The 27,014-nt window shown below is 43.0% G+C and overlaps 1 protein-coding gene across 1 annotated transcript in view; it reads right to left on the minus strand.

The window, feature by feature from the left end:
• The window catches only part of HIP1 (huntingtin interacting protein 1), a 156,128-nt gene that overhangs the window by 52,922 nt on the left and 76,192 nt on the right, over positions 1 to 27,014 (minus strand). Inside the window, exons 8-11 of the mRNA XM_075854258.1 lie at positions 21,710 to 21,850; positions 12,565 to 12,622; positions 8,495 to 8,570; positions 1,738 to 1,881 (exon numbers count right to left, since the gene is read on the minus strand). Coding sequence (XP_075710373.1) covers positions 1,738 to 1,881; positions 8,495 to 8,570; positions 12,565 to 12,622; positions 21,710 to 21,850 — 419 coding nt within the window. The remainder of the gene's footprint in view (positions 1 to 1,737; positions 1,882 to 8,494; positions 8,571 to 12,564; positions 12,623 to 21,709; positions 21,851 to 27,014) is intronic.

Raw genomic sequence — 27,014 nt, forward strand, 5'->3', positions numbered from 1 at the left:
CACTTTACCTTATCAATGATATTAAAGAGTAACAGTCGATTTAGATGACTTTTCAGAATAGGCCGTCATGTGGGGGTATATAAGAAATAACATTATTATTGTCCATTATATGACTTGTATCTGCATTTAGCAACAGCTCTCCCTCTCTAAAGGGTCCATCTATAATTTTCAATTTTCCATTAGCTTCAGATGGTGAGGGGCACTAGCTGCTATGCTGTTTCCCATACACAGCACAGAGAGAAGATGAGATCCTGCTGCACTCTCTCTCTTTCACACGCACCGAAGCAGCAGCATGAAGGACATTATATAGCAGTAATGAGCAGTGTTGCTGTGAATCCAGCACTGAAGTCAGAGTAGAATGCTAGAAGCAGTAGTGTCTCTCTGTTTCTGTGCCTCTGCAGCAGCTCCCTCCTCCCCTCTTCATAGAGATCTATGGGCAGCAGCTGTAACCTGATCTTTCAGTAAGGCTGATAATCCAACTCATCACTGCCCCACTGAAGACAGATTTTACCAGTGAATTAAGGGTGAATGCCGGAGGGGGAAGAAGAGAAGAGAGAAAGAGAGAGAGAAAGAGAGAGATAGAGAGATAGATAGAGAGGGATAGAGAGAGACACAGAGAGAGAGAGATAGATGGAGAGAGAGAGAGATAGAGAGACAGCACCAGGACTTCAATATTGATGGAGAGATGTTGGTTTATTCACCAGAGAGTGAGCAACGTTTCGGCTTGAGAAAGGATCAGATGTGAACCGAAACGTTGCTCACTCTCTGCTGAATAAACCAACATCTCTCCATCAATATTGAAGTCCTTGTGCCATTACTTGCTCTATACTGCTGTTATCTATTTACAAAGGAGTTGATTCATCCTTTCACTGGCAACGTGCACATAGATTGATTTAGGCCTCATGCACACGACCGTGTTATTGCGGCCGCAATTCTCCCGAAAATCCACGGGAGAATTGCGGCCCCATTCTTTTCTATGGGGCCGTGCACACGACCGTAGTTTTTGCGGTCCGTGCACGGCCCGGGAGCCCGGACCGCAGAAAGAACGGGCATGTCTTATTACGGCCCGGTTCTGCGGTCCGGGCTCATTGAAAACAATGGCCGCGGCCATGTGCATGTCCCGCGATTTGCGGGCGGCCTGTGGCTGACAGTCCGCTGACAGTCCGCAGCCGGCCGACCCGAAAATCACGGCCGTGCACACGGCTACGGTCGTGTGCATGAGGCCTTACAGTTTGTCTGGAGTGCTGTGTTTTTTTCGATAGATAGATAGATAGATAGATAGATAGATAGATAGATAGATAGATAGATAGATAGATAGATAGATAGATAGATAGATAGATAGATAGAGAGATAGAGAGAGATAGAGAGATAGATAGATAGATAGATAGATAGATAGATAGATAGATAGATAGATAGATAGATAGATAGATAGATAGATAGATAGACAGATAGATAGATAGATAGATAGATAGATAGATAGATAGATAGATAGATAGATAGATAGATAGATAGATAGATAGATATTACAAAGTTTCTTCTATAGCCTTGTACTATTGATTTATGGGGAGGAGAATGAAAAAATGATTACTCTTTAAGCTATTTTTTTTTAAATGGAAATCATCCATAGATACGAAATTTATTGTACTCTGCTCACTATATGAAGCATCGAAGATAACCTCAGCTATTTCTATAGAAGCCTTCACTTTTTCATCTATCCACAAATACCAATATTTTTACCTGATGAGATGATGAATCCATCCCAACAAGATCATCCGTCTCCACTAAAGCCTCGCTGTCAGGTGGAGAGTTTCCTGTCGGTATGAGAACCACTGGGCTAATGTGCTCAGATAAGGCAGACGCTCGCAAAAAGTTTGGTGGGTTCTATGGAAGAAAAATAACAACAAATATATGTACATGAATATAAGATTTATAACAAATATCTGTAACAAATAATCTTTATACGATTAGGAAATTTGATTTACAATATGTTTATAGATTTTGTTATCATTTTGGGAGAAAACATTTTCTGATAATAAGAGTTAAATTTAGGAAATGATATTAGTCTATTGTAATGGAGCAATGTAGATTTACCGCTAAAACAGCACTTGTATTACTAATCTATGTAGAATCCGTGTAAACACTGATGTTTTTGCCTTAATGGCAGCACAGCCTCGCTTCTTAGAAATGCCCCTGCTGAGATTTATGTGGACACAGAATACAATACTAGCTTATAATATCTAAATGATCATCACTACCATACGCATGCTGTATAAATCTACCTGGACACGAGGTGGCGCTGTGTACCTGGCTACGGTATGGCTAATTATCTAGGTGCTATATATGGGGATTCCAGCTTTTTCACCAGATTTTGCTCAGAACATGACAACAAAAAATCCACAAAACTGACACGTGTAAGGGTATGTGCACACACACTAATTACGTCCGTAATTGACGGACGTATTTCGGCCGCAAGTCCCGGACCGAACACAGTGCAGGGAGCCGGGCTCCTAGCATCATACTTATGTACTATGCTAGGAGTCCCTGCCTCGCTGCAGGGCAACTGTCCCGTACTGTAATCATGTTTTCAGTACGGGACAGTTGTCCTGCAGCGAGGCAGGGACTCCTAGCATCGTACATAACTATGATGCTAGGAGCCCGGCTCCCTGCACTGTGTTCGGTCCACTACTTGCGGCCGAAATACGTCCGTCAATTACGGACGTAATTAGTGTGTGTGCACATACCCTCAACACACCCTCACAGGTGTAAAATGTGGGTGTGGTTTTGGGGGCGTGACGTCACACTAAGTGCCACCTAGGTCTGGGAGCCACAGATAGTCAATGACTACCTGTAACTCAGTTGGTATCTTGCTCCTACGCGCTCTGCTATCGACTTCTAGGGCTGCGCAGGCAGTGTGCACGTGTCAGGCTCCTGAATGTGAGTGTCACTGTCTCACTGCTGCCTTGCCCGATGCAGTCTCCTGCTGGCGCCAATCGCACGCTGTCCTGATGCAGCTGACGTTCCTAGGTCTGGGTGAGCTGGCAAATAAGGAGAATCCAATCCAAATACAAAGTAACCAAACTGTGCTTGCACTGTCTTATTATGCAAAATTAGAGGCACTTGTTATTGCCACCGGTCTGCAAGTGTAAATACTGTCTAGTGGTTTACCGGCCTAGTAGCAACCCTATCTATATAGTAAGATTTATTTGATGTTGGTTTCAATCTCAAGACTGGTCCCTAACTGTCCCACTTATTAGCTGAAAAGGCTTGGTGGAATATGACATTTATTCCCCCTGTACCCATTTAAAGGGAAGGTGTCACGAAAAAAAAAATATTTATATGTTTTTGCTTTTAGTATGTTATTAAAAAATATTTTTATTTTATTTGTGTTTTTGTGTTTTACTTTTTTCTTTCTTTTACTTCTCTATGGGGGCTGCCATTATTTTTTTCATCTCTGTATGTGTCGATTAACGACACATACAGAGATGGAATACGGCACATACATCCCCATAGAGAATGCGAACGGGAGCCGTTCCATTGACTATAGCATACGCCGTCTGTGTGGGAACGGCGAATGCGCCGCTCCCACACAGTCCAAAAGGAAGGTCTTCGGCCGAGTGACATCCGGCGCCATTTTCATGTGGACCGGAAGCTGCGGCCGGACAGTAAGATGACTACTTCCGGTTGCGGCTTCCGTCCATATGTTGCAGGCAGCGAAGACGCGAGGGGTAGGATCGGAGGCGGCAGGAGCAGGTAAGTTATGTTTGTGTATGTGATGTGTGTATTATGTTTGTGTTATACTGTGTGATTAGGACTGTATCTAATCCTCCTACACTGTGTGCCGCCATTTTCTGAGCGAATGCACAGTGTAGGAGGATTAGAAGATTCAACCACCTCCTTCTCCTGGCACTAGCCAGGATAAGGGAGGGGGGATTGTGTGAGGACACTAGAGCGTGTGTGTCTACACCAAATTTGCAGCATAAAGCAATGAGGTTGCTTTACCACATTGCAATGCTGAAATTTTGGGAATTGCTCCCTCTAGTGACCAGCACATGGAAATGTTATAAATTAGAATCTAATTTATAATATTTCCTGACTTGTGAAAAAATTAAAAAAATTAAAACAATGTTTAATCGTGTATATACGAAATGTTTAACTGAAAAAAAAACAAAAACATTTCTAGCGACACATTCCCTTTAAGATGTGGTAGTGATTTTATATGGTTTTCAGGGCATCCATTCTTCTGCTACCACTTTTATTTAGGGATTCTGCATTGTGCCCTTAAATGAAATCTATCCTTTAAAAAAAATGACAATTGTTTCAATTGATATACACTTATATGCAGCTCACTTTTCAGCTTGCTGTGTAGACTGGCGCAGGGTTAATAGAGTCCTCCCATCATCATTAGAGGGTAGGGGATTTAATGACATATGACAACTTTATTGTATTGCTGGAGGCCTAGATAAGACAGGTTAGCAAGATTATCCACACAGATAAGGCTCCGCACACAGCTCCACTGTCACTACAGGTATCTGGGGGAGGGGGCCGTACTCCATTCTCATCCCGGAAACTGCCTATTAATCTATTGACACTTTTCTGACTATTAACTCCCATTCATTGCACCGCCATAAAGTGCCCCCCTCTGCTGCATTGTCTATATAGACACTGCAGGGAAGATGTGCGCCTCAAATATGTCTGCCTGCAGAGAAGCTTTTAAAAAGAATAAATAAATAGCTACAACATTTAAAAAATAATAATTATTTCTCTTTTACATAGGCCTCGTTGGAAGCTCCGTCACAGATCCGTGAATACCAGAAGCAAAACGGACACCTGACAAACCCATTAACTCCTTCCCAACATACGGCGTATATGCACAGAGCAGGTCGGGTGGGGAAGTATGGAGTGGGCCCACGGGCTGAGCCCGCTCTATAGAACAAGCGTGTCGGCTTTAAGGAGTGGGATCCTGCTTGAAAGAGATCCCGCTCGTCAAGTCAAAAGCGACCGTGGCATCTAATTGGTTAGAAACAGGGGGGGGGGGCCCCTGTAACGTTGCAACCTCCCCCGACGCAGGGTGCCAATGATTGAATGCCCCTGATGAAGGCCCCCGGGTTTGCCATCTTTGTAGGACTTCATAGGAAACTGTCAGTATAACGATATACTGCAATACATTAGTATTGAAGTATATCATGCAAGCGCTCGCTGGATGATTTTTTTTTTACTAGTCCTAGGGGGTCTACTAAAAAAAGTTATATATAGTAAAATAAAGGTTTTTTTATTATATAAAAAATATTAAAAGTTCAAACAAAAACCCTTTTCCCATTTTCCCCAAGCACAATGAAAAAAAAAAAAAAAAAATTAACATAACTGGTATCACCACATCCTTAAAAATCCAAACTATTACAATATATCATTATTTAGCCGGCACGGTGAACACCGTAAAAAATAAAAAATTAACAGAATCACTGTTTTATGGTCACTTCATCTCCCACAAAAAATGCAATAAAAAGTGATCAAAAAGTCTCATGTACCCCAAAATGGTACCAATAGAAACTACAGCTTGCCCCGCAAAAAAAACACTCATACCGCTCAATGCTCAGAATTTTTTTTAATAAAACATAAAAAAAACAATATACATTTGGTATTGCCGTTAATCGTTTTGACCTGCAGAATAAAGTTAACATGCCGTTTTTACCGCTTGCTGAATGCCACAAAAATGAAACACCCCAAATGATTGAGGAATCAGTTTTTTTTCTTTGCCACCACACAAAGAATTTTTTTCCAGTTTCCCACTACATTATATGGTACAATAAATGATGCAGTGAAAATCTCCAACTCGTCCCGCAACAAAACAAGCCCTCATACGACAATATCGAAAAGAAAATAATAAAGTTATGGTTTTTGGAAGGTAGGGAGGGAAAAATTAATGTGAAAATCTGAAAGATGGCTGTGGCGGGAATGGGTTAAAGACAATGGGTTCCGTCGGCGGAATCAGCGCTTTCGGTTATTCCCATGTGATGCGAGTGAAGATGGGAACGAGGTCTTACAAACCATTAAGGAAGCTGAAATTGAATTCATGAGAAGTTCCGTTTAAGTCAGGAGATAAGTCATGTTTTAACCTTTAGAATTTTTCTGCTGGAAATGGTGCAGATTCGGGGCAATTACGCAACAAATCTGCAGCAACATTTGCACATTTGACAGGTAATTCAGACGTTGCAGATATCACAGCGGACTTGCCACAGATTTCAGTTTTTGAATTGCAAAGGCTGAAAATCGCAGTGAAGTTCCGCTGCTTCTCCGCAACATAATGAGCATGCTGCGGAGGGGAAATTCTGCACTGCAGCCTAAATTCCGCAAAGTTATTTTCCGCAACGTCTGAATATGGCCTTAAAGAGGCTCTGTCACCAGATTTTCAAACCCCTATCTCGTATTGCAGCAGATCGGCGCTGCAATGTAGATTACAGTAACGTTTTTTTTTTTTTCAAAAACGAGCATTTTTGGCCAAGTTATGACCATTTTTATATTTATGCAAATGAGCCTTTCTTAAAGAGGCTCTGTCACCAGATTTTGCAGCCCCTATCTGCTATTGCAGCAGATAGGCGCTGCAATGTAGATTACAGTAACGTTTTTATTTTTAAAAAACGAGCATTTTTGGCCAAGTTATGACCATTTTCGTATTTATGCAAATGAGGCTTGCAAAAGTACAACTGGGCGTGTTGAAAAGTAAAAGTACAACTGGGCGTGTATTATGTGCGTACATCGGGGCGTGTTTACTACTTTTACTAGCTGGGCGTTGTGTATAGAAGTATCATCCACTTCTCTTCACAACGCCCAGCTTCTGGCAGTGACAGACACAGCCGTGTTCTCCAGAGATCACGCTGTGTCGTCACTCACTTCCTGCCCCAGGTCCTGCATCGTGTCAGACGAGCGAGGACACATCGACACCAGAGGCTACAGATGATTCTGCAGCAGCATCGGCGTTTGCAGGTAAGTCGATGTAGCTACTTACCTGCAAATGCTGATGCTGCTGCAGAATCAACTGTAGCCTCTGGTGCCGACACGATGCAGGACCTGTGAGTGACGTCACAGATCTGCACTGCCAGAAGCTGGGCGTTCTGAAGAGAAGTGGATGATACTTCTCATCAGAACGCCCAGCTAGTAAAAGTAGTAAACACGCCCCGATGTACGCACATAATACACGCCCAGTTGTACTTTTACTTTTCAACACGCCCAGTTGTACTTTTGCAAGCCTCATTTGCATAAATACGAAAATGGTCATAACTTGGCCAAAAATGCTTGTTTTTTAAAAATAAAAATGTTACTGTTATCTACATTGCAGCGCCGATCTGCTGCAATAGCAGATAGGGGTTGCAAAATCTGATGACAGAGCCTCTTTAAGTACAACTGGGCGTGTTTAAAGTTATGTACAACTGGGCGTGTATTGTGTGTGTACATCTGGGCGTATTTACTTGTTTTACTAGCTGGGCGTTGTGAATAGAAGTGCATGATGCTGACGAATCAGCATCATCCACTTCTCTTCGTTAACACCCAGCTTCTGGCAGTGCACAGACACACAGCGTGTCGTCGCGAGATCACGCTGTGACGTCACTTCCTGCCCCAGGTCCTGCATCGTGTCAGACGAGCGAGGACACATCGGCACCAGGCGACAGAGGCTACAGTTGATTCTGCAGCAGCATTAGCGTTTGCAGGTAAGTCGATGTAGCCTCTGTCGCCTGGTGCCGATGTGTCCTCGCTCGTCCGACACGATGCAGGACCTGGGGCAGGAAGTGATGTCACAGCGTGATCTCTCGAGAACACGCTGTGTGTCTGTGCACTGCCAGAAGCTGGGTGTTAACGAAGAGAAGTGGATGATGCCGATTCGTCAGCATCGTACACTTCCATTCACAACGCCCAGCTAGTAAAACAAGTAAAAACGCCCCGATGTACGCACATAATACACGCCCACTTGTACTTAACTTTAAACACGCCCAGTTGTACTTAAGAAAGGCTAATTTGCATAAATATAAAAATGGTCATAACTTGGCCAAAAATGCTCGTTTAAAAAAAAAAAAACGTTACTGTAATCTACATTGCAGCGCCGATCTGCTGCAATACGAGATAGGGGTTCGAAAATCTGGTGACAGAGCCTCTTTAAGTCTTTATTTTTAGGGTTCGACATTGTATATATGAGTTAAATTATGTGCGGTGAGAATATGCTGGCCAGTTTTATCTACTTATCCTATTATGTGGCAAGGTATGTATTGCCAAAGAAACACTCCAGCAGCAGAATACTTTCAAAAGCCTCATTTATTGTCACGCCACTGCTGACCCACAAAAACTTGCAGTCTGTTGCATTGCAACTAACATTTTATTTTCAAACCTTTATTACCCCTTGAAAAATTCAATTTCAATTTCATATTTACAACCATTGTGTACTGAATCGTAAGACATAAAATATCTTGTACACGGTCAATGGCTCTTCAGACTGAAGACATCTTACCTCTGGAAGCTGCGGAATCTGCAGTAGACGCTTGAAGTATTGCAGGTTACTTGAACGATAAAACAAGTCCTTCAGCCTAGGTGCAAAACAATACAAAAATTACATATCATGTTTCCTCTACGATGGTCAACCTTCAGCACATTTACTGGTGGCAGGTTAAAAGGAAATGATTACTCCATATTTAACCCATTAGTGACCGCCAAAACGCCTTTTCACGGCGGCCACTAATGGGCTCTATTCTGATGCTTAAGCCTTTTTACGGCGCTACATCGGAATAAGTAAACAGAGCAGGGAGCTGTCAAATCTCCCTGCTCTCAGCTGCGAGAGGTAGCTGAGGGCTGGGGGCGTCCCTGCTCGAACGTGTGAGATCAATATAAGTATCGATCTCACCCGTTTAACCCTTCAGATGCGGTGCTCAATAGCGAGCGCTGCATCTGAGTTGTTTTGGAGAAAGGGAGGGAGCTCCCTCTGATCCCACTGACACCCAGCGATACGATCTAGTGGGACTAGTAAAAAAGTTTAAAAAAAAGTTTAATAAAGTTAATTAAAAAAAATGTGAAAAAAATGAAAAACCCACTTTTTCCCCTTACAAACTGCTTTACTATTAAAAAAACAAAATAAAGTAAAAAAGTATATTTTTGATATCGCCGCGTCGATAACGGCCCCAACTATAAAGCTATTATATTATTTAACCCGCACGGTGAACGCTGTAAAAAAAAAAATAAAAAACGATGGAAAAATTGCTGTTTTCTGCCAATCCTGACTTAAAAAAATTTGATAAAGGCTGGGTTCACACGTGGCGGAATTTCACTTAAATTCCGCTGCGGACACTCCGCAGCGTTAATCCGCAGCGGAGCCGTTTCTCCATTGACTTTCACTTTAATTTAGCAGTGTTCGTTTAGACGATGCGTAAAATTCCGCTGCGGAGCATAGGCTGCGGAGCGGAATTTGCTGTCCGCAGCATGCTCTGTCTGTTGCGGAGCAGTGGCGGACTCATGGCGGAATTTCTCCATTGACTTCAATGGAGATTCTAAGTTCCGCAATGAAGTCCGCAGCTGTCATGCACATGTTATGTGTGCTGCGGATCCGTCTTGCTTTTTTAACTTGACATTTCTTCATTCTGGCTGGACCTATGTATTTCTAGGTCTACAGCCAGACTGAGGAAGTCAATGGGGCTCCCGTAATGACGGGAGCGTTGCTAGGAGACGTCTGTAAATAGTCACTGTCCAGGGTGCTGAAAGAGTTAAGCGATCGGCAGTAACTGTTTCTGCACCCGGGACAGTGACTACCGATCACAATATAGAGCAACCTGTCAAAAAAATAGAAGTTCATACTTACCGAGAACTCCCTGCTTCTGTCTCCAGTCCGGCCTCCCAGGATGACGTTTCAGTCTAAGTGACGGCTGCAGCCAATCACAGGCCAAGCACAGGCTGCAGCGGTCACATGGACTGGCGCGTCATCCAGGGAGGTCGGGCTGGATGCCGAAAGAGGGACGCGTCACCAAGACAACGGCCGGTAAGTATGAAATTCGTTTACTTTCACTAGGGAAAGTGCTGTCCCTTCTCTCTATCCTGAACTGATACAGAGAAGGGAAGCACTTTTCCCGCAGTCCGCAGCAGCTAGTCCGCATCAATTTTCTGCACATTTTGTGCAGATCCGCAGCAGAATCTGCAACGCAGATTCTGTGCGGCATTGATGCGGACAGTTGCGGAGGAAATCCGCCACGTGTGGTCATGCCCAAAAAGTGATCAAAAAGTCACATCTACTCCAAAATGGTACCAATAAAAACTACAAGTCTTCCCGCAAAAAAAAACCCTCATACAACTGCATCGGCGGAACAATAAAAACGTTATGGCTCTTCAAATATGTAGACACAAAAACAAATAATTTTGAAAAAAAAGCGTTTTTACTGTGTAAAAATAGTAAAACATACAAAATCTATACAAAGTTGGTATCCTTGCAATCGTAACAACCCGCTGAATAAATTTATTGTGTTATTTATGCGACGATGGAAAAACGTAAAAAAATACCTTGGTCACTAAGGTTTAAAATAGACTGGTCATTAAGGGGTTAAAGGGGAATTCCGGTTAAATGTTCCTCTGATATGTCATAAATCATGTCAGAACATCTTATTAGTGAAGTCTGTGATCAGGGATTTCATAATGTTAGGGCTCTACAGAAAGCTGAAACCCCTTTGACACTGCCCAGAGATTTTTGTTACTGGAAATCTTACAACATAGGGAAATTAATAAACTTTTTATGCTTTTAACCTGTGATGGTTGCATGTTAAAGAGCAGGAGGAGCTGAGCAGATTTTATATATATATTAAAGGGGAAATATTCAGTATAAAGAATAAGTAAAGGGAAATATTCTCCTGAACTGTAACTAAACTTTTAAAAAAGTTTTGACATGTCATAGTGACATGTCAGAAGGTTTGATCGGTGGGGCTCCGACCACCGAAACCCCCACTGATTACTAAAACGAAGCGGCATAGATGCTCAGATAAGCGCTGTGCTGCTTAGCTTCTGATTGGCTTTCCTCGTAGCGGTGTACGGGCTCAATAGAAAGTCTATGAGTCCGTACACCACTCGCTGGGATTGCCAATGAAAGCCGATCAGAAAGGAAGCGGCACAAGTGCTCACCCGAGCGCTTCTGCAGCATTGTTTTAGCGATCGGTGGGGGTCTCAGTGCTCAGACCCCCACTGATCAAAACTTCTGACTTGTCACTATGACATATTATTTTTTTGCTGTGATTTAGTAGGAAGTACATCACTATGACATGTCAATTTTTTTTTAAAAGTTTAGTTACCCTTTAAATCCCTGCTCACTATGACAACTCCTTATTTCCTATCACATTCTCTCCTTTTTGTCTTCCTGATTATATTCTTTCTACTGGATTATTTAGAAGACCATTCAAATTCTCTAAATTGAGAGAGACAAAACTACAGACGAGCAGCAATATGGGGAACATTTCTCTCATCTACCTTCCCTGCCAGAAGCACTATAATTCCCATAAGCTAAATCCACTCAACAAATGACAATAGAAATCATGGGGGAGTGCGGGTTATAAAGAGCTATAACGGACCATGTCAGAGAAGGGTCATTACAGGAAAAGAAATATGGAGAACAGGTAAATTGAATTCCTACTAATAACACTTTCCATGAAATGAATTGACTAGCTTTAACTCTTCACATAGACAGATACTAGTCTTTCTGTATAGGTCCAAATAACCACAGCACTGTATACAAATGTCAGTAAATGAATGCCACATTTTAGCTAACTTTTAATACTCAGCAACTTGATTTAAAAACGTCTCTGTCAGGTCTCCTATGCTACAATACCTGAGGGCAGTATATGACGGAGGGAAGAGACACTTACCTTAGATTTATAGATTTCAATGATTTTATCCAGTATTTTCAAGTAAAAATATTTAAATGCTGCAAGGACTCATAGAGAAAGCCTGTGAGTCCTGTTTCCCCGCCCACGCAGGGTGGTTGACGGGTTGTTTTTTTATGTGTGTGTTATAGGGAGAGCTGTCAATCACTGTGTGTGGGTGGGGGAAGCAGGACTCACAGGCTTTCTCTATGAGTCCTTTTTACATGAAAGTACAGAATCAAATCAGAGAAAATGACATATCTCTGAGCTCAGCATCCCCTCCCTCTATTATATGCTGCCTCAGATAAGTTATTTTATAGGTAATGTTAATTCTACTATAATTTGATAATGATACCAAGTCCATTCCGATTGACTTCCCGTACATTTATTGACTGTTCTTCACATAAATCCCATTAAACTTGGTACCTTTTTTTTCCGGCAACTAGTCAGATGGTGAGCTGATAGCCTAGGATCCAGCTACTGGAACCCTGGGGATTGCGGTCATTGCCAGAGGAACCTTATGACAACCCAAACTAATATTATTAGGCACTACGTGAAGTCAATGTATGATACATTAACACCCCCTTTATGATGTCAATTTGTCCTAGGTCATATGGACAGGGGTTGTCTGTACCCAACACTTTTAACAAGAGACATTTAAAATGTATAACGTTTACATCCTTTCTATACTTACTTTTGAAACTGTTCCATAAAACGATCTCGATGACCCTGTAATGTATCCGTAGGAAGGCCTGAAAGACAAATGACATTGCTACAATTTCTTAATAAACTGAATCAACATGTTATGTAATATCCCGGTTCAATTACAGTGTATGATATTTTTTACTGGAAACAATAGCAAAAAATAATTAAAAATCACACACATTTATGATACCACCCCCAGTCTTGTCACATTATCACAGTCATTAGAATGATATCCTAGTGTTAGTGTTGATAAACACTAATATTACACAACCCTCGAGGGAGTCAGAATACGAATATTTGCTATGTGCTCAATAAAAGTTTTTTGTTAGAGATGTCAGCACGATTCACTCATGGAGTGCTGCAGCATGAATCATATGATGGATTTTTCCATGGATAGATCCAGAAGCGTACACAGACAGCATTGGGTCCCCTTGCGCTCCAAAAGATTAAAAGGTCTGTACTGGACTAGGAAAATATGGCTGCTGTTTTCAAAACACAGCGCCACACCTGTCCACAGGTTGTGTGTGGTATTTCAGATGAGCTCCATTCACCTCAAATGAGCTGAGCTGCAGTACCAGACACAACCCATGGACAAGTGTGGCGCTGTTTTTAGAAGAAAGCAGCCTTGTTTTTCTAAAACGATACAACCTCTTGAAGTCTACCCTCTTTTATCTCACTAACAATTTGCTAGTTATTGTGCAATATTGTGAAATTTACCAATTTAGTTCAGCCGCTTACGTGTAGTTATTTATTTTAAAGCGGCATTCATTTTCAGGGCGGTGTGCTCTTGAAATACAGAGGGGTTTAAGCGCACAACATGAGAGAATAAAGATGGTACAAGCTCTTCCCGTAACGGCTTATAATCTACAAAAAAAAGGGGACAAAGACAGTAGGCAAGGGTGGAGGCTACTTATACCTGTGTAGGGGCAGCAGGGTTATTGCAGGTTGTAAGATTTTCTGAAGAGGTGGGTTTTCAGGTTGGTTTTGCAGGTTTAAATGGTGGAAGAGAGTGATGTGTGAAGGCCCCATTATCGGACATATGAACGGTCGTTCCCGATCATTGCCTTGTGTTAACAGGGCAACGATCAGCCGATGAACAAGCAAACGCTCATTCATCGGCTGATCGTATCGTTTATGCAGCATGAAATATTATCGTTGTCGGCAGCACATCTCCCTGTGTAAACAAGGAGACGTGCTGCCGACATAATGGAAATGTATGGGGATGAGCGATCGGAGTAACAATCGCTAGTCTCCATGCATTGCTCCTTGTGAAAGGAGAAAACGAGCGCCGATCAACGAGCGTTGGGGGACAAAGTACAGCGCTAAATAATTGTTTCGAGTTGAGGGACAGAGAAGATTTGACAATAAATAGGCCTGTTTAGTAGAAGTGAGTGCGGATTTGAAATGAGAAGTGCTTGTTTGTATGTTCTCTAGTCTTCCTTGGAGTAGACATTCTTTCATCGTCGCTCTGAAAATGTGTTAGTTTCTTTGTCAGATTGGTGTGCCAGGGCTGCCTACTGAAGCGGCAGGTTCTGCTGTGTGTGAAAGGGGCAACTAATAGAAAGTAGTAAGAGGAAGTCGTACCCTCATCTACTGGGCTTCTGTGCAGCTACAAGTAGCGCACATATAGTATTGTCTGTGAGGCTGGGTTCACACGACCTATGTTCAGACGTAAACGAGGCGTATTATGCCTCGTTTTACGTCTGAAAATAGGGCTGCAATACGTCGGCAAACATCTGCCCATTCATTTGAATGGGTTTGCCGACGTACTGTGCCGACAACCTGTAATTTACGCGTCGTCGTTTGACAGCTGTCAAACGACGACGTGTAATTGGACTGCCTCGGCAAAGAAGTGCAGGGCACTTCTTTGCCACGTAATTTGAGCCGTTCTTCATTGAACTCAATGAAGCACAGCTCAAGATTTACGAGCGTCTCAGAGCGTCTCAGACGCCTCGTAAATTACGAGGAGGAGCATTTACGTGTGAAACGAGGCAGCTGCAAACAGTCTGTCTTTTCACACGTAAATGCCTCTCAGCGTGTGAACATACCCTTAGGGTATGTGCACACGATAGCAGGCATTAACGTCTGAAAAGACAGACTGTTTTCAGGAGAAAACAGCTGCCTCGTTTCAGACGTAAAAGCTCCTCCTCGCATTTTGCGAGGCTTCTCTGACAGCCGTAAATTTTGAGCTGTGCTTCATTGAGTTCAATGAAGAACGGCTCAAATTACGTCTGAAAGAAGTGTTCTGCACTTCTTTTGACGAGGCTGTATTTTTACGCGTCGTCGTTTGACAGCTGTCAAACGACGACGCGTAAATGACAGGTTGTCTGCACAGAACGTCGGCAAACCCATTCAAATGAATGGGCAGATGTTTGCCGACGTATTGTAGCCCTATTTTCAGACGTAAAACGAGGCATAATACGCCTTGTTTACGTCTGAAAATAGGTCGTGTGAACCCAGCCTTAGATCTCTATTTTGCCATCATGGATCGCTATCTTCCCATGATGCATCTTTATCACCCCATCATGGATCTCTATGACATATTAAGGTGGTGGAAGCCAAACACCATCCTGAAACATAGGCCTCCTGCACACGACCGTAATCGTTTTATGGTCTTTAAAGAGGCTCTGTCACCACATTATAAGTGCCCTATCTCCTACATAAGGAGATGGCGCTATAATGTAGGTGACAGCAGTGCTTTTTATTTTAAAAAAACGATCTGTTTTCACCACTTTATTAGCGATTTTAGATTTATGCTAATGAGTTGCTTAATGCCCAAGTGGGCGTATTTTTACTTTAGACCAAGTGGGCGTTGTACAGAGGAGTGTATGACGCTGACCAATCAGCGTCATGCACTCCTCTACATTCATTTAGGCAGCGCATAGGGATCCTGTTAGATCCTTATGTGCTGCCTTATACTAACACATTAACAATACTGAAGTGTTTAGACAGTGAATAGACATTCCACGGGATGTCTATTCACAATAATCCCTGCACTTTGTTACTGTTTCTATGGTAGTTACAGCAGAGGAAGCGTAATCTCGTTGTAACCTGTCATCTACAGCATAATCTCGCGAGATTACGCTTCCTCTGCTGTAACTACCACAGAAACAGTAACGAAGTGCAGAGATTGTGAATAGACATCCCGTGGAATGTCTATTCACTGTCTAAACACTTCAGTATTGTTAATGTGTTAGTATAAGGCCTGATTTACACGAGCGTGTGCGTTTTGCGCGCGCAAAAAACGCTGCGTTTTGCGCGCGCAAAAGGCACTTGGCAGCTCCGTGTGTCATCCGTGTATGATGCGCGGCTGCGTGATTTTCGCGCAGCCGCCATCATAGAGATGAGGCTAGTCGACGGCCGTCACTGTCCAAGGTGCTGAAAGAGCTAACTGATCGGCAGTAACTCTTTCAGCACCCTCGACAGTGAATGCCGAACACAATATACACCAACCTGTGAATAAAAAAAGACTTTCATACTTACCAAGAACTTCCTGCTTCCCCCAGTCCGGGCTCCCGGCCGTTGCCTTGGTGACGCGTCCCACTCTTGTCATCCGGCCCCACCTCCCAGGATGACGCCGCAGTCCATGAGACCGCTGCAGCCTGTGATTGGCTGCAGCCTGTGCTTGGCCTGTGATTGGCTGCAGCTGTCACTTGGACTTAACTGTCATCACGGGAGGTCGGACCGGAGTTATCGGTAAGTCAGAACGTCTTTTTTTTTTTACAGGTTCATGGATTTTCGGAGCGGAAGTCACTGTCCATGGTGCTGAACCAGTTTAATGCTTTCAGCACCGTGGACAGTGACTGTCTCCTGACGTCGCGTACCCGAACATTTTTTACCGGTTTCGGTCAAAACGAGTTTGGCCGAACCCGGTGAAGTTCGGTGCGCTCATCTCGAATTTGACACTCCGTTTGGATGTTTGTAAACAGAAAAGCACGTGGTGCTTTTCTGTTTACATTCAGGAGTTTGACAGCTCTTGCGCGAATCACGCAGTTCGCACGGAAGTGCTTCCGTGCGGCATGCGTGGTTTTCACGCACCCATTGACTTCAATGGGTGCGTGAGTGCGCGAAAAACGCACGATTATAGAACATGTCGTGAGTTTTTTTCTGCGCACACGCGCTGAGCGCAATTCACGCATCGTCTAAACTGCCCCATTGACTAATATAGGTGCGTACGACATGCGTGCAAAGCACGCGCGTCGCACGCGCGTATATTACGTTCGTGTAAATGAGGCCTAAGACAGCACATAAGGATCTAAAAGGATCCCTATGCGCTGACTAAATGAATGGAGAGGAGTGCATGACGCTGATTGGTCAGCGTCATACACTCCTCTGTACAACGCCCACTTGGTCTAAAGTAAAAACACGCCTACTTGGGCATTAAGCAACTCATTAGCATAAATCTAAAATCGCTAATAAAGTGGTGAAAACAGATCGTTTTTTTTAAATAAAAAGCACTGCTGTCACCTACATTATAGTGCCCATCTCCTTATGTAGGAGATAGGGCACTTATAATGTGGTGACAGAGCCTCTTTAAATACGGATCCGACGGCTACGGATACACACCCATAGCTGTCCGCAATTGCAGAAGTACCCATAGACTTCTATGGGCGAGACCGAGCCGCAATTGCGGACAAGAATAGGATATGTTCTATAATTTGCGGATCATTTCTACGGCCCAGACGTACATCAGTAAATATACGGAAAGGTGTCCGTGGCCAATAGAAATGAATGGGTCCGCAATTTCCTCCATAATTACAGATGAAAATTATGGTGGTGTGCATGGGGCCTTACAGATGTAAGGGTATGCCATGTTTTACATGAGGATTTTGTTGCAGATTTGACTCTATGCATTGCAAAGTTTTTGTTTTGGTCCAGCTTATCACAATGTATCAGTGGTTCTCCATAGCACTAAACCTACTAAGTTTTCTCAGTGATCTATCCAGATGCACAAAGAAACAATTGTGCTCTGCTACATATCTCTGTCATAGTCAAACAAAAACCCCGTCAACACATTGCATTTTGAAAAAATGTTTGCATGCTCTTTATTTTATGTAAAAGCTGAAAGGATCCAGAAAACAGGAGAAATATGCAGCTTTAAACTTCTCCACCCTTTTGGCTGCATTTCGGTTTCTGGCTAAGAAAAACTGCATCAATATGCAATGTGTGAACTAGGCCTAAGTCTATTAAAATTCTAGACTGCTGCTGATGTGACAACACCACAATCTCGTTCAGCATATAATAAAATCAAGAGACCGGCTATTGATTGAGGTCAGGTATGGCTGGAGTTTACCGGAAGAAACTACAGACTACTGAATTGACACGTTTTGGAACAGAGTTTTTCCTGTTAGCTTTCCACAGAATCAATTCAATTTTATATGTTGTGCAGACTTGACTGAGGTAAAAAATTGACATGGAGGTCACAAGGGTTCACTTCCCCCTCCCCTGGGGTTCTACAATTTACATGGAAAAGTCTGTTTAGTTTTTTAGACATGAGAGAAATGACTGAATCTGCAGCTGAAGCTCTGATAATACACAGAGCACTTTAGATTTATTTTATAACTCAACCCTTCCCAAAGAGAAAGAAAATATAACCTTGTCTATGTCTGTAAGAAATAGTTTCCACAGAACGCTGGTGGAAAATTTTAAAGGGGAACTCCCACACAGACAATACAAACTAAATACCAAGCTGTAAGCAAGCGAATAGAAATACGGCCTAAATACAAACACATAGTACGGATTGTTTTAGGTATATATTGTGTCTGTGATTTTATAAGAAATGTGTCATGTCAGTATTCCTGTCCCACCCGTCACAAATATGGACATAAATACAAATCAAAAAAAGTCTGGTTGCCGGTTTGACTGCTACCCGTGAATAGATCCTTTCTGATGATAATGCTTCTATCGGTTCTCAGCAGCGGTTTAGGATTACACGGACAAGATCACGTTTACAACAATATCTAGCCAGCACTATTCAGATGACATACAACCTTGTGGATGTATTATAAGGCTGGGTTCACACACACTATTTACGGACGTAATTCGGCCGTTTTAGCCCCGAATTACGTCCGAAAATACGGCTCAAAAGCGTCGGCAAACGTCTGCCCATTCATTTGAATGGGTCTTACGATGGTCTGTGCCGACGTTCAATTTTTTTACGCGCCGCTGTCAAAAGGCGGCACGTAAAAAAAGACGCCCGCATCAAAGAAGTGCCTGTCACTTCTTCAGAGGTAAATGGAGCCGTTTTCCATGGACTCCATGGAAAAACAGCTCCAATTACGTCCGTAATGGACGCAGCAAAAGACGCCTGCACATGCCATTACGGCTGAAATTACGGTGCTGTTTTCTACTGAAAACAGCACCGTAATTTCAGCCGTAACGGACGCTGCCGTGTGAACATACCCTTAGGGTATGTTCACACGGCTTATGTTCGGCCGTCTTTCGGGCCGTAAACTGCTTCCAAACGGCCCGAAAAATCGGAAGCAGGACGCCTCCAAACATCTGCCCATTGAAATTTCAATTGGAAAAACCAAGCTCTCTTCCGGCGGGCCGTTTTTTTTTTACGCATCCGTTTTGAAAAACGGCCACGTAAAAAAACGCCCACGAAAAAGAAGTGCATGTCACTTTTTGAGCCGTTTTTCATTGACTCTATTGGAAAAACAGCTCCAGAAACGGGCATAAAAAACGCAGCGAAAAACGCGAGTTGCTAAAAAAACCAGCTGAAAATCAGGAGCTGTTTTCAAGGGAAAACAGCTCCATATTTTCAGACATTTTTTGCTAAGCGTGTGAACATACCCTAAGGGCATGCCCACACGTGGCGGATTTCCTCCGCAACTGTCCGCATCAATGGCGCACAGAATCTGCGTTGCAGATTCTGCGGCGGATCTGCCCAAAATGTGCAGTAAATTGATGCGGACTAGCTGCTGCGGACTGCGGGAAAAGTGCTTCCCTTCTCTCTATCAGTGCAGGATAGAGAGAAGGGACAGCACTTTCCCTAGTGAAAGTAAACGAATTTCATACTTACCGGCCGTTGTCTTGGTGACGCGTCCCTCTTTCGGCATCCAGCCCGACCTCCCTGGATGACGCGGCAGTCCATGTGACCGCTGCAGCCTGTGATTGGCTGCAGCCGTCACTTAGACTGAAACGTCATCCTGGGAAGCCGCACTGGAGGCAGAAGCAGGGAGTTCTCGGTAAGTATAAACTTCTATTTTTTTTACAGGTTGCTGTATATTGGGATCGGTAGTCACTGTCCAGGGTGCAGAAACAGTTACTGCCGATCGCTTAACTCTTTCAGCACCCTGGACAGTGACTATTTACTGACGTCTCCTAGCAACGCTCCCGTAATTACGGGAGCCCCATTGACTTCCTCAGTCTGGCTGTAGACCTAGAAATACATAGGTCCAGCCAGAATGAAGAAATGTCATGTCAAAAAAGCAAGACGCATCCGCAGCACATATAACATTTTCATGACAGCTGCGGACTTCATTGCGGAATTTAGAATCTCCATTGAAGTCAGAGGAGAAATTCCGCCATGAGTCCGCAACCAGTCCGCCACAACTCCGCAACATCCATTGCATGCTGCGGACACCAAACTCCGCACCGCAGCCTATGCTCCGCAGCGGAATTTTCAGCCTCGTCTAAACGAACCCTACTAAATAGAAGTGGAAGTCAATGGAGAAACGGCTCCGCTGCGGATTAACGCTGCGGAGTGTCCGCAGCGGAATTCAAGAGCAATTCCGCCACGTGTGGCTTTGCCCTAAGGGTTGTCTCATGGAGATAATCCCTGTCAATATGCTATATTAGGGAGTATAGATGAGCCAGAATGGAGAGCCATGGCGGACCCATTCTGCCAATGTATTACATTTACCGCCATTCATTAGAAATGTTTGGCCTCCCCCAGCGATAACAAGTGACTGCCAGGGTTTCAAGAAACCGGACCCATCTTCATAAGACGACCCCGTTAAAGCTCTTTTAACAATTTATTGAAATAGGCCCCATGCACACTGTCATTTTACAGATTCGGGCAATGGGCCCATACTCTATCGCTATGTTCCTCTGATTTTAGACAAAGGCAAACTGAGTTTTGTTTTTTTTTGTAAAAAGTAGCATGTTCCATAGTTGAGGATGTAATCTGTAGAAGTATCACATGTATATCTCTAGTTACACACACTTCAAGAATGCTTATTCCGGCACAGGACAGGATACATATATAGGAAGTATTATTTCCTTGGAGCACTGGGGTCATGGGATCAAATCTGAACAAAGACGACAAATTCTTGGCGTTTCTATGTTGTACCCATATTTATGTGGGTTTCCTCCAGGCACTCGTGTTTACCGTCACAACTCATAAACATACTGATGCCTTCTATGAAATTAGGATATTGGTGCATGTGTGAGAGGGATCAGGAACTTATGTGGGTACAGCGAGGAGGAATATGTTGGCGCCAAATAAACAGGGAAAAATAAATAAACAACTGAATGACCATCCTTGTAACATGATTAGGTTTAAAGATAATTCAAGGGAGGACACATCTATAAGTCCAGATTTTCTTCTTCACCGTTATATAAATGCTGGAGGATCATAATTCCTTCACCACCTTCCTTGACCCATGTCCTCAAATACAGTATATTACTTTGTACAGTCGTGTCAGTAGGTGGCGCTGTTCAATTTACCATCCGTGTTGAATACTTATGTCAATTCATATTGAGAATTTTTGAGAAGAATTTGAAATAGGCAACATAGAAAGTTAAAATAATAGAAAATTAAAATAAAATAATGCAAGTAAATAAAATAAATTGATTAAATGAACGGATACGTGAGTCAGTAGTTCCCTCCCTGCCCAAAGGATCTTTGTTATGGGCAAATCAAACACAATGGAGCATATTTATAAAAAGTGTTTTGTGAACAAACTTTATTGGACAGGTGCCATATTCACAGAAATGGCGCACGGACTATATGAATCTCACATGTCACTAGCGTTTACTCTAAAATAATGCATGATCTTTTTTAATTTTTTTATATTTATATATATACGACGGTCAATATGCCGCTGTTGTGACATTATGAACCTATTAAAAAAAATCTCAAATCGTTTTTTCATTATTTTTTTTTCCCTAGTGTTCAGAATACTCACAAGAGTGAAGTTTGAAGAGGAGTTTCACAGTGTAGTCATATAAGTGGCTGCAGTCTAGTATAACTTGTATTAGAGGCGAAAGACGGCACTGGCCAGCAGCGGTGACAGACACAGAACGGGACATGTCCAACGATTTAAAAACTGCAGAAGAATAGAAGAAAAATTCAGTTGGAGAACGGCACATCATAGTACATAGGTCTGCATAACGTCAATGGTTACAAAGCCTGAAGACATAGCTAATCCTATAAACCTAGCAATTAATATTCCCTGTAAATTCTCTGACATGAACCAAGTTCTGAGATATCCAAAGAAAGAATTAAACCCGATCTCTTTTTCCCACTACTGCGGTTAGGGTCTTGGTACAGTGCAGACACAAGTGCGTGTTGGTTATCCGTCAATTAATCCCCTAAGGAAGACCTAAGGTAGGAGAAAACGAAAAGGTGGTGTTTGCTAGTCACAAAAGAGGCATTCTAGTTTTGAGCAAGGTAGTGACTGGAGTAAGTAATAGAGCACCATCTTCTCTAATTGGTAAGTGGCATTATATATATATATATATATCTCTATATACAGTTTAGTATCTCATCTAGTCTAGGAGGGTATCGGGCACCCTCTATAATAACCAAAGCTTCCTGATCCTCAGACCTTGTAAGCCCAGTATGAATAGGATTTATAGACCTACCCATAGGCACCAAAGCTAGTCGAATAGCAGATATTACGTTGTAATTAGAGGCAAGAAAATGAAATCGAACATGTGAGTGGATACCACGGTTAAAGGCAACCTGTCACATTTGTGGGCAACTTGTTAAAGAGGAAGAGAAGCTGATCAAAACGATAAAATGTTATACTGAATCTTTTCTACAAAACGATATATTTATTTACTTTAATCATTGCTTAATCTGGATTTATAAGTCCAGTGGATGGTCCTACTTAATAATTGACAGCTATCTTTGTGTGCAAGCTCATACAGGGAAAGCTGTCAATCACTAAGTAACTCCACCCACTCGACTCATAAGCTGACAGTGAGCATAGGTTTCAGTCATTTACTTACTAATGCGGGATTCACACGAGCATGTTCGGTCCGTAAAGGACGGAACGTATTTTGGCCGCAAGTCCCGGACCGAACACACTGCTGGGAGCCGGGCTCCTAGCATCATAGTTATGTACGATGCTAGGAGTCCCTGCCTCGCTGCGGAACAACTGTCCCGTACTGTAATCATGTTTTCAGTACGGGACAGTTGTCTCGCAGCGAGGCAGGGACTCCTAGCGTCGAATATAACTATGATGCTAGGAGCCCGGCTCCCTGCAGTGTGTTCGTTCCGGGACTTGCGACCGAAATACGTTCCGTCCTTTACGGACCGAACATGCTTGTGTGAATCCAGCCTTAGGATGAAAAAAAGACAAGTCACATGTTATACTAAATCTTTTCTCACTAAACTATATAAATCGATCTGCTCAGCTCCTCCTGCTCTATAACATACTGCCTGCAAATCAGACAGAAATTTCAACATGAAAGATTCCGTTTAACAATCGAAACTGACGAGTTAAAGGCTTTCTTTCCACTATATGAAGGGCTGCCATATAGTTAGGATATACCATCACTTCCTAATCAGTGGTGGTTCGACTTTCAGGACCCCCACGATCCCCAAAATGAAGGGGCCACAGTGCTAATTAACCCGATAGTGACAACCAAAATACGCCTTTTCACGGTGGCCACTAATGGTTTTTATTCCGATACATAAACCTTATCACGACGCTGCATCGGAATAAATAAACAGAGGAGGGAGCCGTTAAATCTCCCTGTTCTCAGCTACCTCCGGTAGCTGAGGGCTAGGACTAGCCCTGCTCAAACGAGCGAGATCGATATCAATATTGATCTCGCAAGTTTAACCCCTCAGATGCGGCGGTCAATAGCGCGCGCCGTATCTGAGTGGTTTTGGAGAGCAGGAGGGAGATCCCTAACTCACCCCACCGGCACCTTGAGTTAAATCGCAGGGTGTCGGTGGATTCTATAGCAGCCGGGGGTCCTAGTAAAGGCCCTCAGGTCTGCCACTAGTTATGCCTGCTAGGCATGGCCTAGCAGATGCCTGTACATTTAACACGGACAGGAACTAATACACTGCAATACAAAAGTATCACAGTGTATTATAAAAGCGATTGTAGAATCGCATAGTGAAGTCCCTTATTGGGACTAGTGAAAAAGAAAAAAAAGTGTTTAATAAAGTTAATAAAAAAAATAAGTGAAAAAAAACACCTTTTCCCCTTACAAAATGCTTTGATATTAAAAAAAAAGTAAAAAAGTTACACATATTTAGTATCACCGCGTCCGTAACGACCCCAACAATAAAGTTATTATATTATTGAGCCCGCACAGTGAATGGCGTAAAAAATAAAATAAAAAAACAATGCAAAAATTGCTGTTTTCTATGAATTCTGCCTTAAAAAAATGTGATCAAAAACTCGCATCTACTCCAAAATGGTACCAATAAAAACAAGTCGTCCCGCAAGATAAAAGTCCTCATACAACTGCATCGAAGTGTTTTTACTGTGTTAGGCCTCATGCACACGAACGTAAAAATGCCCGTAATAGCGAGCCGTAATTACGGCCCGTAATTACGGGCCCATAGACTTCTATTGGCCACGGGTACCTTCCCGTATGCTTACGGGAAGGTGCCCGTGCCGTTGAAAAATATAGAACATGTCCTATTTCAGGCCGTAATAACGACGTCAGGGGATAGTCACTGTCCAGGGTGCTCAAAGAGTTAACTAATCGGTAGTAACACTCAGCACCCGGGACAGTGACTACCGCTGGAGTTAATAGTATTTAAAGTTAAAGAGGCTCTGTCACCAGATTTTGCAAGCCCTATCTGCTATTGCAGCAGATAAGCGCTGCAATGTAGATAACAGTAACGTTTTTATTTTTAAAAAACGAGCATTTTTAGCCAAGTTATGACCATTTTCTTATTTATGCAAATGAGGCTTGCAAAAGTACAACTGGGCGTGTTGAAAAGTAAAAGTACAACTGGGCGTGTATTATGTGCGTACATCGGGGCGTTTTTACTACTTTTACTAGCTGGGCGTTCTGACGAGAAGTATCATCCACTTCTCTTCAGAACGCCCAGCTTCTGGCAGTGCAGACACAGCCGTGTTCTCCAGAGATCACGCTGTGTCGTCACTCACAGGTCCTGCATCGTGTCAGACGAGCGAGGACACATCGGCACCAGAGGCTACAGATGATTCTGCAGCAGCATCGGCGTTTGCAGGTAAGTCAATGTAGCTACTTACCTGCAAATGCTGATGCTGCTGCAGAATCAACTGTAGCCTCTGGTGCCGACACGATGCAGGACCTGTGAGTGACGTCACAGATCTGCACTGCCAGAAGCTGGGCGTTCTGAAGAGAAGTGGATGATACTTCTCATCAGAAAGCCCAGCTAGTAAAAGTAGTAAACACGCCCCGATGTACGCACATAATACATGCCCAGTTGTACTTTTACTTTTCAACACGCCCAGTTGTACTTTTGCAATCCTCATTTGCATAAATACGAAAATGGTCATAACTTGGCCAAAAATGCTCGTTTTTTAAAAATAAAAACGTTACTGTAATCTACATTGCAGCGCCGATCTGCTGCAATAGCAGATAGGGGTTGCAAAATCTGGTGACAGAGCCTCTTTAACTTACCCAAAACTCTTCTTCTTCTTCTTCCTCCAGTCCGGCATCCCGGGATGACGTTTCATTCCATGTGAATGGAATCACAGGCCAATCACTGGCTGCAGCGGTCACCTGGACTGCCGCGTCATCCAGGGAGGTCGGACCGGATGTCAAGAGAGGGACGCGTCACCAAGACAACGGCCAGGTAAGTATGAATTTCTTTTACTTTTACTGCGGAAAGGGCTGTCCCTTCTCGCTATCCTGCACTGATAGAGAGAAGGGCTGCCGAGTGTAAATACGGGTGGAATACTGGTGACACCGGACCCGTATTTACGGGCACGGATCCGTATATACTGGTGCAATACGGGTCGAATACGTGTGACCAAGGACCCGTATTTACGGGAGGACAAAAATAAGTTTGTGTGCATGAGGCCTTATGCTTCATGCACACAACCGTAGCCATGTGCACGGCGGTGATTTTCGGGTCGGCCGGCCACGGAGTGTCAGCCGCGAGCTGCCCGCACATCGCGGACTGTGCACATGGCCGTGGCCTTTATTTTCAATGAGCCCTATGAAAAGCCCTATCAATAAATTCCATGTACCCCAAAATGGTGCTATTGAAAAATACAACTAATCCCGCAAAAAACAAGACCTTAAACAGCTATGTCGACGCAAAAATAAAAAAGTTATAACTCTTTGAATGAGACGAAGGAAAAACGTTAAAAAAATAGCTTATTTGCCTAAAATAGGCTGGTCACTAAGGGGTTAAGAACTGCAGCGCCACCACCGCTGTGCAGGGAATTAGAACGCAGCCTCATTCACTTGAATGTAGCTGTGTTGCATTTCACTGCACAACGAGTTACCGGGAGCGCCCCTGAGCAGGAGAACTGAAGTAGGGACATCTGTCCTTTTGTTTTTGAGATCGGTGGGGGAAGATGCTAGTCTTATGCCATGACATTTAAGATGGGAATTTCTCCTAAAAGGGGCCCTACACTATATCGTCATAGTTAAAGAGAATCTACTATTTAACACAATGTCCACGAGTCAAATCTTTCACTTGTCAAATGACGTTTTACATTTGAATTATTGCCCTATAGCCTGAAAATTCCAGATTACTTGGAGATTGTAGATCAAAAAAAAAAAAATGGAGTACCCCAGGTTTTTTAGCCCATTTGGTAATGGATTAAAGGTAAACTGTATATTCTTTATCACTGCACTGCTGCCTGCACATTGAACAATTCTTGTTAATGAAATGTAATGACTGATTAGGAAATAATGTAAGTTATTAAATTAGCTTCATTCTGTTTAATCAGCGCACGTCAATCAATCACAGCACACACTAAGACAAGCTTGTGTAGGAGGAAGCTTCCACTTAGTACAGAGGATTATGCTTCACTATTTATTAAGACGTACAGCCTTGAAAGTGAACAAAATGAACACAAATTAAAAAAATAAAATAAAACACAAAAGATCTATTATTATATTTTCCATATTTATCCTTTTCATTAGTGCTGCAAACCAGTAACCACGCAAGACCTATCTAAGGCCCTGTTCACACGGCGGTACCCGCCGCGGATTCTGCCTTCCATTTATTTCAATGGGAGTTGGACGCTTTTTTCCCGCTAGCTAATTTTTCAGCTAGCGGGAAAAAGAAGCATC

The sequence above is a fragment of the Rhinoderma darwinii genome, chromosome 2, assembly GCF_050947455.1.
Source record: "Rhinoderma darwinii isolate aRhiDar2 chromosome 2, aRhiDar2.hap1, whole genome shotgun sequence".
Classification (NCBI taxonomy): Eukaryota; Metazoa; Chordata; class Amphibia; order Anura; family Rhinodermatidae; genus Rhinoderma; species Rhinoderma darwinii.